Below are 17069 nucleotides of genomic sequence, written 5' to 3' on the forward strand. Positions count from 1 at the left end.
TCAAAGTATAAGGCGCACCTTTTCCCCCTCCCCCCCAAAAAAGAGGGTGAAAATTTGGGTGCGTCTTATACACCGAATGTAGCCCCAGCCACCCCTGCCAGAGGCCAAAAAACGCGAGGCACGGAGGTAGCGACGGTCCGGGGCAATCCCTGCAGCGTGGAACAGCTGATTGGGGGGTATTCCGGCAGTCCCATCCACCCGCCAATCAGCTGTGCTGAATCAGGCTGCAATAAGTGCTGAAGCTGACCTGGCTGGTCCGAGTTTGCAGCAGCAATCACGTTCAGAAAGCACAGTGACTGATTCAGCAGGATTCAAAGTAATAACAACATACAACACATTACCAAAAGCAGGTTTTCCAAGGGAGCAGTCAATACATTCCGACTAAAGCCCGTTAACAGTCATTTTTAAATATCCAGCCACGTTTGAATCTTCGTAACAGGAAAAGTGCTGTTTGCTTGGTTTTCTTTCTAATAATCTTCCCTTTTGCCTCTTTTGTTCTTCCAATGGAGAGCCCTGAATGACATTGGAGATTATATCGGGTCAAACATAGAAATATCTTGGCTGCCTAATTTGGATGACCTGATTAAAGGATACGCCCGGAATTTTAGGCCAGGAATTGGAGGTAAGGTGATTTGGCACTGGATGTACTATTTACATATCAGCTATAGGGCAGTGGTGGGATTCAAATTTTTTTACTACCGGTTCTGTGGGCGTGGCTTTGTGGGCATGGTGTGGCTTTGTGAGCGTGGCTTTGTGAGCATAGCAGGGGAAGGTTACTGCAAAATCTCCATTCCTTCCCCACTCCCGGGGGAAGGATACCGCAAAATCCCTATTCCCTCCCCACTCTAGTGGAAGGTTATTGCAAAATCCCCATTCCCTCCCCACCCCACTAACCTGCTTTCCAGCTCCGTTCTCCTGTTCAGGGCAACAAAACAAGATCAGCTGGGAGGCAGCAGGGGGGGGGCCAGCCTATTTGCCGGTTCTCCGAACTACTCAAAATTTCCGCTACTGGTTCTCCAGAACCCGCCAGAACTGGCTGAATACCACTTCTGCTATAGGGCTACACTTTTTAATCCCTTCCTATTATCCACGATGGTCAGGAAGGAGTTGTAAAAAATGTACTGCGATGCAAAGTGAATAAATAACATTTACAAATTAAAAACACATTAAAATAATGCCCACCGAGATGAGCTACGGGGCTAATGTGGTCTCATCTGATTCAGGGCATAACTTTTTCTACTCACTCATGCATACCGTATTTTTCGGAGTATAAGACGCTTCAAAGTATAAGATGCACCGAGCTTTTGGGGAGGAAAACAAGGGGGAAAAAATCTGCTTCTGCCTCCCAGCAATTTACCTCCTTGCAACAAACAGCAAACAGTACAGACAATACACATTGTTTGTAGTGTAACATTTCAGACTATACTTGTACGGATGCTGTTAAAATTGATGTGCTTTCTGGAAGTATAGCTATTCTCTGCTATTTAAAAGAAGATACAATAGCACTGGGCCTCTTCAGGTCAAGCGTGTATTTTTAAAAGCTTCTTCATTTTGTTAAGCTTTTTAGAACAATAATAAAGCAGTCTTTAAAAAGTAAGTCTAATAATTTGAACATTCTATAGGGATTTATAGTTATTGACTTATCTTCTTGCAGCAAACAGCAAACAGCTTGATTAGCACAAGAAATTTTTTTTGCTTCTGCCTCCCAGCAATATGCCTCCTTGCAGCAAACAGCAAGTTTCACTTTCAGTTTAAGCGTGCCTCCTGATCGTCAGCTGTTTCAGGCTGCAGGGATTGCCATAGCCTATTGCAGCCTCCGCAAGCCCCGTTTTCCCCGTTTGCTGCAAAGAGGTAAATTGCTGGGAGGCAGAAGCCAAAGGGTGAGGGACGGTGGGTGGGTGGGGCTACATTCAGTGTATAAGACACACCCAAATTTTCACACTCTTTTAGGGGGAAAAAGGTGTGTCTTATACTCCACAAAATACAGTTACTCTAATTTAGGTAGGAGATACAAATAAGTTGGCCTAGGATGAAGGGGAATTCCAGTGCCTCTGCTTTAATCTCTCTCTTCGTCTTTTCTATCCAGGGCCTCCTGTTAATGTGGCTTTGGCCATCGAAGTGGCTAGCATCGACCACATCTCTGAAGCCAACATGGTGAGTGAGCACCATCAGAGCTAAACCAGACACAGTGACACCACTTTTGTTTTTCTGATGGTGATGTTGCGACCCGTCAGCAGCCAGCAGAGCTGGTGGCAGACTCAGACAGTGAGGAGGTTGGGGAGGAACATAGGCCAGTCCTGGAATCTGGGGAAAGCTCTGATGAGGGCTCTGTGTCGGAGGTAGAGATAGGGCCAGGGTTGTCTGACAGTTATCAGCTGCCTTTGGAGTCAGACATCAGTGGGACAGAAGAACAGCCGGAGCCTGTTCCCAAGGTGCGCATGTGCAGAGCTGCCAGGAGAAGGGAATTGCTAAGGAACAAGGGCCAACTCGGGAGTAAAGGCACAGGTGGATGGTGAATGGCCCCTCTCATAGGGAATAAAGAGGAACGGAAGGGGAGTGGAGTTTGCAGGAGACAATTAGTTCAATTCGTTAGGGTGAAGATCTGTTCCTGACTTCTTGCCAAGTAATTGCTGCTACAGCGCGGTGTTTGGAAGATATTGGCCTGGCAGCTCTCCAAGCCCGATGAAGGTCTGTAGTTGTGAAATCGCTTGAAAGACTGTTGGTCGGGACTTTGCTGGAGCGGAATTCCCTTTAACCTAAATAAAAGGGGTTTTACTGGGATGAGGAGTTGGCTTTGTGCTTCTGGAAACCTAGGTCGGAACAAGTGAAAATGGCAATTGTTTTTATAGACTACCTAGAAATTTCTAATCTATATATATAAAAACAGCTGTGTGTGTTCCAGAATAACGCTGGAATGCCTCGTGCAATTTCAGCCAAACTTGGTACACAGATGACTTACCCTCTGGAAACAAATACTATGGGGGTAAGACACCCCTAACACCCCCCAGGGTGTGTGTTCTTTTAAGATACAGCCTGTTGTGCCATAAAATGGATTCTACCGTACTGTCTTAAAATGGCTTCTAATGGACAGTGCTTTGGAGTTGCCATGTACTCCACAAGGGTGCTCCGTCTGGTAAGGGGGAAAACCCAACATTAGAAATTGCGGCAGTGTTCATGGAAGGAGGGTTGGGATAAATAAATACTCAGGCAGCAATAAGTTATCAGCTAGTTTAAGAATAAGCTGTTAGAAATATGACAGAAAAATGCAAAATGCTCCTGTTTGGGCCACGGAAGTTGTCACGGCCATCTTTTTTAAGGGAATTTTTTTTTAAAAAAAAATCGCTCTGTTAATTCTTGTCTTTAGGAATACACCATGACGATTTTTCTGCACCAAAGCTGGCGGGACCACCGGCTGTCGTACAACCAGACCAACGAAACGTTGGGCTTGGATAGCCGTTTTGTGGACAAACTCTGGGTGCCGGATACGTTTATAGTCAACGCTAAGTCAGCCTGGTTTCATGACGTCACAGTGGAGAATAAGCTGATTAGGCTGCAGCCCGATGGAGTCATTCTTTACAGCATCAGGTAAAAATGACAATTTTTGTGGCCAGAGTTGTATTTAGCGGGTAGTGAAACGGCAGGAAGTTCCTCTAAGACTGAGGAAGTTTGGGGTTAGAGGAAGTTCCTCTAACCCCAATCTCAGGAATAGCGAGATATTGGGGATTCAGCTCCTATAATTCTCCTCAGTGGCCATGTGGAATTCTGGGATTTGAAGTCCACATACCAGAGGTGATATTCAGCCAGTTCGGACCAGTTTGCCCGAGCTGGTAATGTTCTGACCTAGGCTTCCCCAAAAAGCACGAAGCAGAGTTCTGGTCCCGACAAAACCCTTTTTATTAAACGAATGTGAATTCCTCTTATTTGCATTCAGCAAAAGTCTGGTAAAACAGTCTTTCAAAGGTGAATTTATGATCACAGACTTCATCTAGTTTGGAAAGCTGCCATGTAAATATTTTTCAAACGCATTGCTGTGCAAGGAAAGACTGGGTACAGGGTCTCTGAGATTCACGGACAGATCTTCACACTCCTGAAACAAATGAAAGAATGGTTTCCTGCAAAAGCCCCCTCCCCTTTCGCTCCTCTTTTACTTCCTATGGGAGGGGCCATTCACCGTCCACCTGTGGCTTTACTCCCAAGTCGACCCTGATTTCTTAGCTGTTCTGGCAGCTCTGCGCATGCGCACATTGGGAAAAGGCTCCAGCTGTTCCTCTGCCTCACTGCTGTCTAGCACCGAAGGCAGCTGAGAACTGCCAGACGGCCTCGGCCCCATCTCTGCCTCCAATGCAGAGCCCTCATCCGAGCCTTCCCCAGCCCTCCAGGACTGCCCCATGTTCCTTCCCAACCACCTTCTTTTCCAACTCTGCTGCCAGCTCTACTGGCTGCTGGCAGGCCACAACAGGTAACGGCGACCTGGTAGAGCTCCAAAACATCCTATGTAGTCTTGTTTTTGATGCTGGGCACATATGTGAGTGCACGCTCACATTTGCAAACCGGTGGTAAACGTATGTGAATTCCACCATTGTCACATACCTAGAAATGGCCAAGGATGGGAAACCCTACCCTAAGTGTGGAAGGTAAGCAGAGAGATGTTTGAATGTTAAGAGTGGTGTGTTTCTCTCTCTCTTTGTTTGGTGCAGGATTACCGCTACGGTGGCCTGTGACATGGATCTCACCAAGTATCCAATGGATGAACAGGAATGCATGCTAGACTTGGAAAGCTGTGAGTTTAACACACAAATCACAAATCGCACAAGCTGGGGAGAAGAAGGGATATGACTTCGTATGCTTTTGAATCAATTTTCTTTGGAAAAGTGGGAAACAAAACAGGGCCAGATGCTGAAATCTATAGTAGTCGGTTTGGTTATGGACCAATGGTGGCTAGTTAGTTTGGTGAATCTCATATTTATAGTTGATCAGTCATAAGCCATAATGGTGCAGTTGTTAGAGTGCAGTACTGCAGGCTACTATACAATACAATAGCAGAGTTGGAAGGGACCTTGGAGGTCTTCTAGTCCAACCCCCTGCCTAGGCAGGAAACCCTATACTGCTTCAGACAAATGGCTATCCAACATCTTCTTAAAGACTTCCAGTGTTGGGGCATTCACAACTTCTGGAGGCAAATTCTGTTCCACAGATTAATTGTTCTCACTGTCAGGAAATTTCTCCTCAGTTCTAAGTTGCTTCTCTCCTTGATTAGTTTCCACCCATTGCTTCTTGTTCTACCCTCAGGTGCCTTGGAGAATAGCTTGACTCCCTCTTCTTTGGGGCAGCCCCTGAGATATTGGAAGACTGCTATCATGTCTCCCCTAGTCCTTCTTTCTATTAAAACTAGACATCCCCAGTTCCTGCAACCGTTCATATGTTTTAGCCTCCAGTCCCCTTATCCTCTTTGTTGCTCTTCTCTGCACTCTTTCTAGAGTCTCTACATCTTTTCTACATCGTGGCGACCAAAATTGAATGCAGTATTCCAAGTGTGGCCTTCCCAAGGCCTTATAAAGTGGTATTAACATTTCACATGATCTTGATTCTATCCCTCTGTTTATGAAGCCTAGAACTGTGTTGGCTTTTTTGGCAGCTGCTGCACACGGCTGGCTCCTATTTAAATGGTTGTCCACTAGGACTCCAAGATCCCTTTCATAGTTACTACTGTTGAGCAAGGTACCACCTACTGTCCCTGTGCATTTGGTTTTTCTTGCCTAAATGTAGAACCTTACTCTTTTCACCATTGGATTTCATTAGGAATGAAATTCCAAATTTCATTAGGATCTAATTACGAATAGGATGGAAGATTCCAGGTTTGTAGGCTAAGGAGGGAAATGGGGAAAAACAGATAACCTGGAAGGGGATCACAGCAAATGAGCAATATATGGAACAATCAAACTCATGTTTGAGTGTGGGAAGTGGAAGCAATACTGAAGTGGTTAAGAACAAGGTGACGTGCGAGGCCGCAAAACAAAATATTGGGCAAAAATAAAAGATTGGCTTGAAGAGATTACTGCACATCAAATAGAACTAAAACCTGAAGTATTTTTATTAGGAATAGTTAAGGGGAAGTATGAGAAGAAAATCAAATATCTAATTCTACATATAACCACGGCAGCAAGAATCTCATATGCACAGAATTGGAAAAACAAGCATACACCAAAGGAAGACAATGTGATAAAAAAAAAATTGGAATGCGCCGAAATGGACAGACTCACAAAAGAGCTAAAAGACGAAGAGGAATCAGAGTACTACTTAGTGTGGGAATTATGGTATAATTAGCTAGAGGGAAGAGGGGAAAAAACCAGGATAGTAAGAAAGAAAAGTTTTGTAGTTTCTTGTAGATCAAGAAACTACAAAACAAGTACAAAACCACAGAATCAATAAGAGGGGGAAATACAAGATAGATTGTACCTGATATAAGAAATATGAGAGGATCAAATGTATATAGTATGTACGAAATAAGAGGTATAAAATATGGATATAGATATGGATATAGTTATATAAGATATATATGTATTGATAAAGGTAACACAATGGACATGTAAAAGATGTGAAATGTGCTGCAAAGACGATATGATTGTATAAATAAAATTAAAAACTTTTTTTTAAAAAAGAACAAGCTGACCTGTGATGAAATAAAAACGGATTGACGGTTAAGAGCAAATAATGTTTGGACAGTGGTCCGAAAAAACACACGGACATGTTTATGCAGTCACCAGAAGTTGGGTTTAGCGCAGGGGTGTCCAAACTTGAGAACTTTAAGACTTGTGGACTTCAACTCCCAGAATTCCCCAGCCAGCATGGCTGGCTGGGGAATTCTGAGAGTTGAAGTCCACAAGTCTTAAAGTTCCCAAGTTTGGACACCCCTGGTTTAGCGGGAAGGAAACTTCTATCTTCACATGAAAAGGTTTATTTAAAACAAAACAGGTTTTGTTTTAACCCCGTTTTCACCTCCCTCTTTATGCACCTGCATTGATTCGGGATTTTTTTATTTTTTTAAACAGATGGCTACTCCTCCGAGGACATTGTCTACCACTGGTGTGAGAACCAAGAGGAAATTCACGGCTTGGATCAGCTGCAGCTTGCTCAGTTCACCATTATCAACTACCAATTCACTACTGAACTTATGAACTTCAAATCGGGTAAGTAAAATCATTGCCGTTACTTAAAGGCTGATTATTGACTAGCACTGTGGTGGGCGAACCTACGCCATGCGCGCCTGAAGTAGCCTGTTCCTCTTCCGGGTTTCTGGCACGTATGCGCGCACGACGATCAGCCTGCCTTCGTGCATGCAGCTGTGCTGGAAAGTGGAAGAACTGGTCTTCCATTTTCCGGCTGATCGTCTTGGGTGCGTGTGTGCCAGTAAGTGGAACACTAGTTGGCCAGCATTCATGCGCAGGCTGGAAACTAGAAGCTCATTTTCCAGCACGCGCATGCCCCCTGGGCAGCTCCTCTTCCGGGTTGCGGCCCAGCGCAAGCTCCCTTTTTGGCGCTCGGTGTCGAATAGGTTCTCCATCGCTGGACTAGCATATTTATTAAGGAGATAGGAAACTAGCGGGGTTGAACAAGCCACAAGGCCCGATGCACCAGGATGCGTAAAAATGGCATTTTAAAAGATAAGTCTCGGGCTTTAAAACACAGGGCTCGTTCAGGATGATAAGTAAGTTTTAATCATGGTTTGCTCTTTATACGGCTAAACTCACACACAACATACGTAGCTAGGAGCAACAGTTCACAAAATGCAGAGCAGGAGCTTCACACTGGTAAGCAGAAGTCTACCTATGAAGCGGCTTGAGGTGGCCTAATTTTTTTTCCCTATCATGGCTTGTAATCCGCAGTTGATGGGTTAACCCCCACTGATGATGTAACCAACCATGATTTAGTGTGGCATGTGGGTTCTCTGTTTAAAAGTGAAGCATTAAATAAGAATTAAATAACAGAGTTGGAGGCCTTTCTAGTCCAACCCCCTGCCTAGGCAGGAAACCCTACACCGCTTCAGACAAAGGGTTATCCAACATCTTCTTAAAGACTTCCAGTGTTGGGGCATTCACAACTTCTAGAGGCAAATTCTGTTCCACTGATTAATTGTTCTCACTGTCAGGAAATTTCTCCTCAGTTGCTTCTCTCCTGGTTGAGTTTCCATCCGTTGCTTCTTATCCTGTCCTCAGATCCTTTGGAGAATAGTTTGACTCCCTCTTCTTTGGGGCAACCCCTGAGATATTGGAAGACTGCGATCATGTCTCCCCTAGTCCTTTTTTTCATTAAACTAGACATACCCAGTTCCTGCAACTGTTCTTCATATGCTTTAGCCTCCAGTCCCCTCATCATCTTTCTTGCTCTTCTCTGCACTCTTTCTAGAGTCTCCACATCTTTTCTACATCGTGGCGACCAAAACTGAATGCAGTATTCTTTATAAGAATACCAAGGCCTTGTAAAGTGGTATTAACACTTCACGTGATCTTGATTCTATCCCTCTGTTGATGCAGCCTAGAACTGTGTTGGCTTTTTTGGCAGCTGCTGCACACAGCTGGCTCCTATTTAAATGGTTGTCCACTAGGACTCCAAGATCCCTTTCACAGTTACTACTATTGAGCTAGGTACCACCTATACTGTACCTGTGCAGAGTTATGGAAACTTCTCCAGAAGCTTTATTTTTCCGTTAACAGATGGGGAAAGAAGTGCAAGAGCAAAGAAACTGGGTGGAGGAAAAAAAACCAAAGGGAATAATGGGAGCAGGATAAAAGGACAACAACCTTTCTCCTCCCCCCCCAAAAAAAGACTTTAAAAAAAATACTCTCCATTTTGCAGCGGGCCAGTTCCCCCGTCTGAGTCTCCACTTCCACCTGAGGCGGAATCGAGGGGTCTACATCATCCAATCCTACGTGCCTTCCATCCTCTTGGTGGCCATGTCCTGGGTTTCCTTTTGGATCAGCCAGTCAGCTGTACCTGCACGGGTCTCCCTAGGTAAAAAGAGGACTCCGCCTGCTTTTGACAAAGCCCTTTGGAGCTGGGGTGGTGCATTGAATAGAGTGCTGGATAAGGGATTGTGGAGGATTTAACTGAAATTCTGAGTTCACCTGCCTCACAGGTTTGTTGTGAGGAGGAGGAGGAGTGTGATGTGTGTGTTATCTTAAGCTCCCGAGAATCCAAGGTTGAAAAAGCAAGTAAGTAATTTTCTGTCAAGGGACGGGGTGGCTCAGGGGCTAAGGCGCTGAGCTTGTCAATCAGAAAGAGGTCGGCAGTTCGGCGGTTTGAATCCCTAGCGCTGCGTAACAGAGTGAGTTCCTGTGACTTGTCCCAGCTTCTGCCAACCTAGCAGTTCGAAAGCAAGTAGAAAAATAGGGACTACCTTTGGTGGGAAAGGAACAGCATTCTGTGCGCTCTTCGGCACTGAATCTTGCTGGCCACATGACCATGGAGACGTCTTCGGAAAGCGCTGGCTCTTCGGCTTTGAAACAAAGATGAGCAGCGCCCCCCCAGAGTCAGGAACGACTAGCACACATGTGCAAGGGGAACCTTTGTCTTTACCTAATTTTCTGTCTCCTTGGACTAGTGTTAGTCAGAAGTAGATCAAAGATGGGGGGGGGGGGTTAGACATCCTTAGCTAACTTTGGTGTGCTTCTAACAGAATAAAAAATAATAATCCTGAGCCAAGTTGGTTAAATAAATAAATTGTGGTGGTTGAACTCAGACAAAACATCCCTGTATGAGTCAGATGGTTAGTCCATCTAGATCAGCATGCGAGACAGTTGGTTCTACCCATTTTAATTGTTTGGGGAGGAGGAAAAACTTTGAGTTTTAATTAGGTGAAAACCGCAGGAACCTTCAGAGTCAGTTTTCCCCAGAACTGTGCCAATCTATATATATGTAAGAGCCAAATATGACTCACTCATCACAGAATCTCCAGAATCGTAAAGCCTACAAACTTGAAGTTTGTCACGTATGTTCCTGTTGGCTTCTACGTGCTTGCTAAGAAAGGATATTTTGAACCGACCATCAGTTCATTAGTATTTCTTATATACTAATTAACACGCTCTGATGCTAAGGCGTTCTACTCCCCCTCCCCACCTGAAAAGAACTCTGTTCCAACTGCCAATTGCCTCACATTCCGTTAGCTCAGTTCAAACTGGCAGACGTTCCAGTCCTTCACTCAGGAGCGGTCTGGGGCTCCTTACAGGACTAAACGTCGGTACCTCACCAAAATGTCTACGCCTTCCACCCATGGAACTGCTTCCGGACTCAAGGCGGTGGGAGCAATATACTCTTATGTGTTTCAGTCACCGACCACCACTAGGCCAATGGATTGAATCAGATTTCTCCTGCATTGCCCGATCACGTAGTTTTGTCGCAAAGCGCGAGTCTCCAGCTAGTATGATCTATCCAAATAAAACTATTTTATGAGGAATCTACCCGCCTTGGAGTTTTGTTCACCATGGGTGTATTACTTGGAACCCTGACATTGGCGTAAATAAAATTCTTACTACTCTAAGTGGGAAGGCCTCTGTGTTATATTTTTTTGGGGGGGGAATATGCTCCCCCTAGGCGCTAATTTTTTTTTTTTCTTTCTCATAGGCATAACCACAGTTCTTACCATGACCACCCTGATGGTGAGCGCTCGTTCTTCCCTTCCTAGGGCTTCGGCCATAAAAGCGTTGGACGTCTACTTCTGGATCTGTTACGTCTTCGTCTTCGCTGCACTGGTGGAGTATGCCTTCGCCCATTTCAATGCCGACTATATGAAAAAGCAGAAAGACAAACTGAAGACCACCAGGCAAGGAGAAGAGGCCAGTATAAGCGTATGGCTAAGACCCATTTCTTAGCTTGGATGGGGCCCAAAGCTAGCTTTTGATGGCATTCATGTGTTTAGTTGGATACATCGTATTGGCGCAACTGGTGAAAGCTGACTCTGAAAGTTAAAAGTAAAAGTTTTCCCTTTTCCTCCCCCCAGGTGGTCACACTGTCCAATCCAGTTGCTGGCCGGTTGCTTGGTTACTTCGCTCCTCCTCTGGCCAGCCACCTGTGAGAATGTCCTTTGTTCCCACAGGAAAACCTTATTGTTTTGGCTACTGTTCTGACCTAGGCTTTCTTAGAAAGCAAGAAGCAAAGTCTTGGTCCCTGCAAAACCTTTTTTATTTACACGACTGTGTATTCTTTTCATCCACAGTCAGAAAGGCTTAGCAAACAGTCTTTCTGAGGAATGTTTATATACACACACCTTATCTCCTTTGGAGCATTGCCAGCTAACTAGTTCCCAACTGCAGGGCGAGGCAAACCTGGCACAGAGTGTCTTATAATTACAAACAGAACTTTCCTCTCTTGACATGACCGAATGAATGGTTTCCTGCAAAAGCCCCCTCCCTGTTCGTTCCTCTTGGGTTTCCTATGGAAGGGGCCAATCACCTCCAAGGTGTGGCTTTACTCTTAAGTTGACCCTGCTTTCTTAGTTGTTCTTGTCTTCTGGCAGCTCTGCGCATGCGCACACTGGGAACAGGCTCCAGCTGTTCCTCTGCCTCACTGATGTCTATCTCCCTCTCTGCCTCCTACACAGAGCCCTCGTCTGAGCTTTCCTCAGCACCCAGGACTGGCCCATGTTCCTCCCCAACCTCCTCACTCTCCGACTCTGCTGCCAACTCCTCAGGCCACTGGCAGACCACAACAGCTACAAAACCCCAGCTAATTATTCCCCCCCCCCCACACCTCCAGCCAGATTCATCCAGGGCTGACACTCGGTTAGGAAGGGTTTATAAATCCAGCCATCTTGGCTTAGGCAACAAACCCACAACTTTCTTTCTGTAACAGTTTGCAAAAGCTATTTATGCCACCAGGTTAGTCCAGGTCTATTTTCGTAGGCCAGAATGTTTTGGATTACCCAGGTTGGGGAGAAGCTGGGCTTCCGGTTGGCCATCTTCCCAATTTTTACCTGCCCTCTTTCCCTTTTCAGGTCAATGTGAAAAACGCCATTGTTATGTTTTCTCTTTCGATTGCTGGAGTCAACCAGGAGCTGGCCATGTCCAGCAGGCACCGCCGAAAGCCCCGGCACCTGTCTGGCTCGTACGGCTCAGCTGAAATAGAAATGGGGGACACCAAGAAAGGGGGTGCGCCAAAGCCCAAAAGTGGCCTAAAGTCTCTTTTCAAACCCATCGATGCCGACACCATCGATATCTACGCCAGGGCGGTTTTCCCAGCGGCCTTTGCTGCAGTCAATGTCATCTATTGGGTGGCCTACACCATGTGAGGATCCCAAAGGGCATCCAGCCGTTCCTCCGCCCTTCCCTGCAGGAGCTTGAGGACAATCGGGAGAATGTCCCACGAGCGGAGCCAAGCTTGGGAAGCGCTTTTTCAGCACAGCTGTTCCAGAGCCAAACTGGTCTTTTGCACGCACAGATGTTTGTTTCGTTTGCCTCTTCCACCCCCCAAGGAGGAGGAAATAGTTTTGTTGACAACGAAGGCAAAGGAAGAACGGCTCACTTTATCATCTGATTTTGTTTCACTTCCTTGGCGAACCCAAATGACAGTGTTTTCCCCCCAGGAGGGCACAAACGGTTCTGCCAAGATTTGACCAGCCTCGAAGTAATGTCTCTCGTTTCTCCATTAACTGTGCCAATTTCTGGATTAAGACTTTGGAGCCTCCGATATATCAGGAATATATCTGAAATAATTTGTTGTGAAAGCAGGACACAATTTCTTGTGAGAAATTTATTATCTGGGCAATAATTCAGCTGGGACATCACGCACGGTATGAAATGAAACGGACAATTTTTTTTTGAGTTGTATGGAGCAGCTGCTCTTGATTTTAAAGCTTTTGACAATTTTCAGCTTTCAACTACTCAAAGATGGGCTGGTTGAAATTTTGCAGAATTTCTCTTTTATTTATTTTTTATCTGTAGCATTACCACACTCCTTGCCCTCCTTGGCTGCAAAGTTCGCGATAGAAGTCATGGCATGATCATTTATATTTGGTAATTTTGAAATGATTTCCTTACCTTTTAATTATTTATTCTATGCCGCTTTCGGATTTGGACAGGGAAGATAATATTCCCAATTTGGGTCTTCGTGATTTTTAATGTACCTTTTGTTTTCGCACAAAGGATTTAGAACAAACCTAGCTGAGAATATGAAACAGGCCCTGCAGCAAAAAAAAAAAATTTTTTTTTTTGCTGAAATGTAGCTCACTACGAGACCCCAAACCCTAACAATTCTTTTAAAAATGCAAAAGCTTGTGTCGCTCATTTTTAAATAAGCCATGCTAACAAGTCATTTGAATCTTATTAATAACCCAAGTAATCTTTTTTTTCCCCCTGGAGACATGTAAGGATGCCTGAGTTTTCCAGCCTGAATGCCTTACCAAATAGGCAGAAATACCAACGTTGTTTCAAAAGCATTTGTTTTGCAATTGGGAGTTCCTTAAGCTTATTATTATTATCATTGTTAATTTCAATTTGCACACACTTTCCTTTCATAGCAAATAGATGCAGTTGACATGAAATGTACACATGAAAGGTTATATAATACCATATACACATACACAAATACTGGATGGATGGATGGATGGATGGATGGATGGACGGACGGATAGATACGATAGATAGATAGATAGATAGATAGATAGATAGATAGATAGATAGATAGATAGATGATAGATAGATAGATAGATGATAGATAGATAGAAGATAAATAGACAATAGTAGATAGTTATAGATAGATAGACAGACACAGATAGAAGATAGAGATAGATAGATAGATAGATAGATAGATGATAGATAGATAGATAGATAGATAGATAGATAGATAGATAGATAGATAGATAGAAAGAAGATACCGTGTTTCCCCGAAAATAAGACAGGGTCTTATTTTCTTTTGCCCCCCGAAATATGGCCTTGGGCTTATTATAGGGGAGGGCTTATTATTTTCTGGGGCAGGTGAGAAGCGAGGCACGCCTTTTACCTTTCCAGCTCCGTCGCGTTCCTCGCCATTGTGCTCAGGGAAGCGGCTGGTAAAAAAAAAACCCTTCTCGCGAGTTCAATCAAACTTCTTGAAATCGTGAGGGTTTTTTTTTTTACCAGGGGCTTCCCTGAACACAATGGCGAGGAACGCGACAGAGCTGGAAAGGTAAGAGGCGCGCCTCGCGGCCCAACACCGCCCACCTCACCCCAATGGTAAAGGCAGCCTGCCTGGTTCCCTTCCCCGCTGTCCCTTTAGCGAGGGGTGCCAGGTGTGGGGGGGGGAGAAGCGAAGCGCGCCTCTTACCTTTCCAGTTCCGTTGCGTTCCTCACCATTTCGCACATTGAATCCCCTTGTAAAAAAACCCTCATGAGTTCAACTCGCAAGATTTTTTTACAAGAGGATTCAATGGGCGAAAGGGCGAGGAACGCAGCGGAGCTGTCAGTCTCTGGTAGCGCTAGGATGCGCGTCTCGCTTCTCCCCTCCCACCTGCCAGCCCTCGCTAAAGGGACGGCGGGGAAGGGAACGAGGCAGGCTGCCTTTACCATTGGGGTGGGCGGTGTTTTTTTGTGTGAGAAGGAACAGGCGAGAGGGGATGATCGCATTGCTGGCCTGCCGCTCTTTTTGCGGCAGGCTCTTTTGCGTGGGAGGAAAGGGCAGGAGATGGAAGCACTTTGGGCTTATTAGCAGGGCATGTCTTATTTTTGGGGAAACACGGTAGATAATTAGAAGATAGTAGATAGATGATGATAGATAGATAGATAGATAGATAGATAGATAGATAGATAGATGATAGATAGATGATAGATAGATGGATGGATAGATAGATATATGGATGGATGGATAGATAGATAGATAGATAGATAGATAGATAGATAGATAGATAGATAGATAAATATGGTACGATGGCTGTGTGTATGCAAGGGAAGGTCTATATAAAAATGATGTCAAGAGAAGGAAAAAGCATACATGAATATTATTACAATATTTTACAGTGATTTTTTTAGACAGTGGAAGAAGACACAAGTCTTTTGATCAGCTGAAAAAGAAGCAGAGCCAGCTAGAAAAATACAGAATTATCTGCAATGGTATCAAAGGCTTTGGCAAGGGAGCGTAGGTGCTAACCTAGTTTGACAAAACCAGATCAGATCAACCAGTCAATCAGAATAGAGCTGAAAGGGACCTTGGGGGGGGGGGGTCTTCTAGTCCAATCCCCTGCTCAAGCAGGAGATCGCTTCAAACAAGTGAATGTCCAGTTTTTTTTCTTAACTACCGCCAGTGATAAAGCACCCACTGGTTAATTTCTCTGTCTGGAAGTTTCTCCTTAATTCCAGGTGGCTTCTCCCCTGGATTTAGTTTCCATCTGTTGTTTCTTGTCTTTTGCCTTCTGATGCTTTGGGAAATAAATGGACCCCCATTTTCTCTGGGGCTGCCCCTCAAATACTGGAATACTGCTATCATGTCTCCCTCTAATCCATTTTCCACCCTAGACCAGCCCAAACCCAAATCCTGCAACCGTTCTTCATATCTTTTAATCTCTGGGCCTTTAATCAATTTAGTTGCTCTTCTCTGCTCTTACAAAGTCTTGACATCCCTTTTCTTTAATGCGTAATTACAAAGAGACTAAAACATACGAAGAACGGTTTGCGGTGACCAAAACTGGGTGCAGTATTCCAGGTGTGGCCTTACTAAGGCTTTATAAAGCAACAAGGAGAGATTCAACCTGGAAATAAGGAGACGTTTCCTGACAGTGAGAGCAATTAACCAGTGGAACTGCTTGCCACCAGATGTCGTGAGTGCTCCATCACTGGAGGTTTTTAAGAAGAGACTGGACAGCCACTTATCTGAAATAAGTCTAGTGAAGCTAGTCTAGTCTAGTGAAGGACCAGGGGAGACATGACAGCATCTTTCAATATTTGAGGGGCTGCCACAGAGAGGAGGGGGATCAAGCTATTTTCCAAGGCACCGGAAGGCCAGAGAAGGAACAATGGATGGAAACTGAACAAGGGGAGATTCAACTTAGAAATAAGAAGGAATTTTCTGACAGTGAGAACCATCAACCCATGGAGCAGAAGTTTCCTTCAGAAGTTGTGTGAGCTTCATCCCTGGAGGCTTTCAAGAAGAGACTGCCATCTGTCAGAAATGGTGTAGGGTCTCCTGCTTGGGCGGGGGGGGGGGGTTGGACTAGATGACCTACAAGGTCCCTTCCAACTCTGTTAATCTGTTAGTTCTAATACTTCACGTGGTGTGCCCAACTTTCTTTTCTGCTTCGGGTAAAAAAACAGAAACGGGATTGAGGTTTGCCATGAAGGGGACGGTGGTATAGTTGAATTACGCATCGTTGTATTTGGGAAGAGGAAAAAAATGGGAGATGAGGGGAAAGTCGGCTGGCCGAAGCTGCTGCAGATGCCCTTGAAAAGAGTCCCTCTTTGGTTCTTAAAGGGAATTGTTTTCCACTAGCAGATAATGAACTTTATATATATATTTGCACGCACTCTCACACCACCACCCAGCACAGATCAACTCTGTAGCCAAGACACTCATCTCCAGAACAAAACGCTTAGCTGACGAACAACACCTCAAAACTGAACTACACACTCTCACCAACGTACTAACATCCAACGGATTCCAAAGAAACAATATCACTAACCTAATCCAAAAAGAAAACCCCACTAAAATCCAAGACAGTGAACAAGAAAACGGCAAGGCCCTCCTCCCATACATAAAAGGCACCACAGACAGAATCAGCAAGATCCTCCACAAACACAACATCAAGACAGCATTCTACACAAACCGAAAAATATCCACCATCCTAAGAAACCCCAAAGACAAAATAGAGTTAGAAAATCAAGGAGTATATGAAATCCCTTGCACCACCTGCCCCACCACATACATCGGACAAACCAACAGAAGAATAAAGGCACGCATTGAAGAACACAAAAACTCAGTCAGAAAGGAGGAACCAACTTCTTCCCTGGTCCAACACCTCAAAGCCACAGGACATGATATAGACTTTAAAAAGACCAGAACTATTGCCAAAATTGAACACTATAACAACAGAATAATCAGAGAAGCCATTGAGA

The 17069-nt window shown here is 44.7% G+C and overlaps 1 protein-coding gene across 1 annotated transcript; it reads left to right on the forward strand.

The window, feature by feature from the left end:
• Nucleotides 1-474: 474 nt before the first annotated feature.
• On the forward strand, nucleotides 475-13246 carry GABRD (gamma-aminobutyric acid type A receptor subunit delta; the record flags this gene model as incomplete). Its single annotated transcript, XM_081955097.1, has 8 exons — nucleotides 475-622; nucleotides 2087-2154; nucleotides 3365-3585; nucleotides 4698-4780; nucleotides 7050-7187; nucleotides 8854-9009; nucleotides 10618-10829; nucleotides 11987-13246. Coding segments are annotated over 8 exons (1320 nt in total), but the record flags the coding sequence as incomplete, so codon positions are not given.
• Between the last annotated feature and the right edge of the window lie 3823 nt (nucleotides 13247-17069).

The sequence above is a fragment of the Natrix helvetica genome (assembly GCF_964273705.1).
Source record: "Natrix helvetica genome assembly, chromosome: 5".
NCBI classification, from domain to species: Eukaryota; Metazoa; Chordata; class Lepidosauria; order Squamata; family Natricidae; genus Natrix; species Natrix helvetica.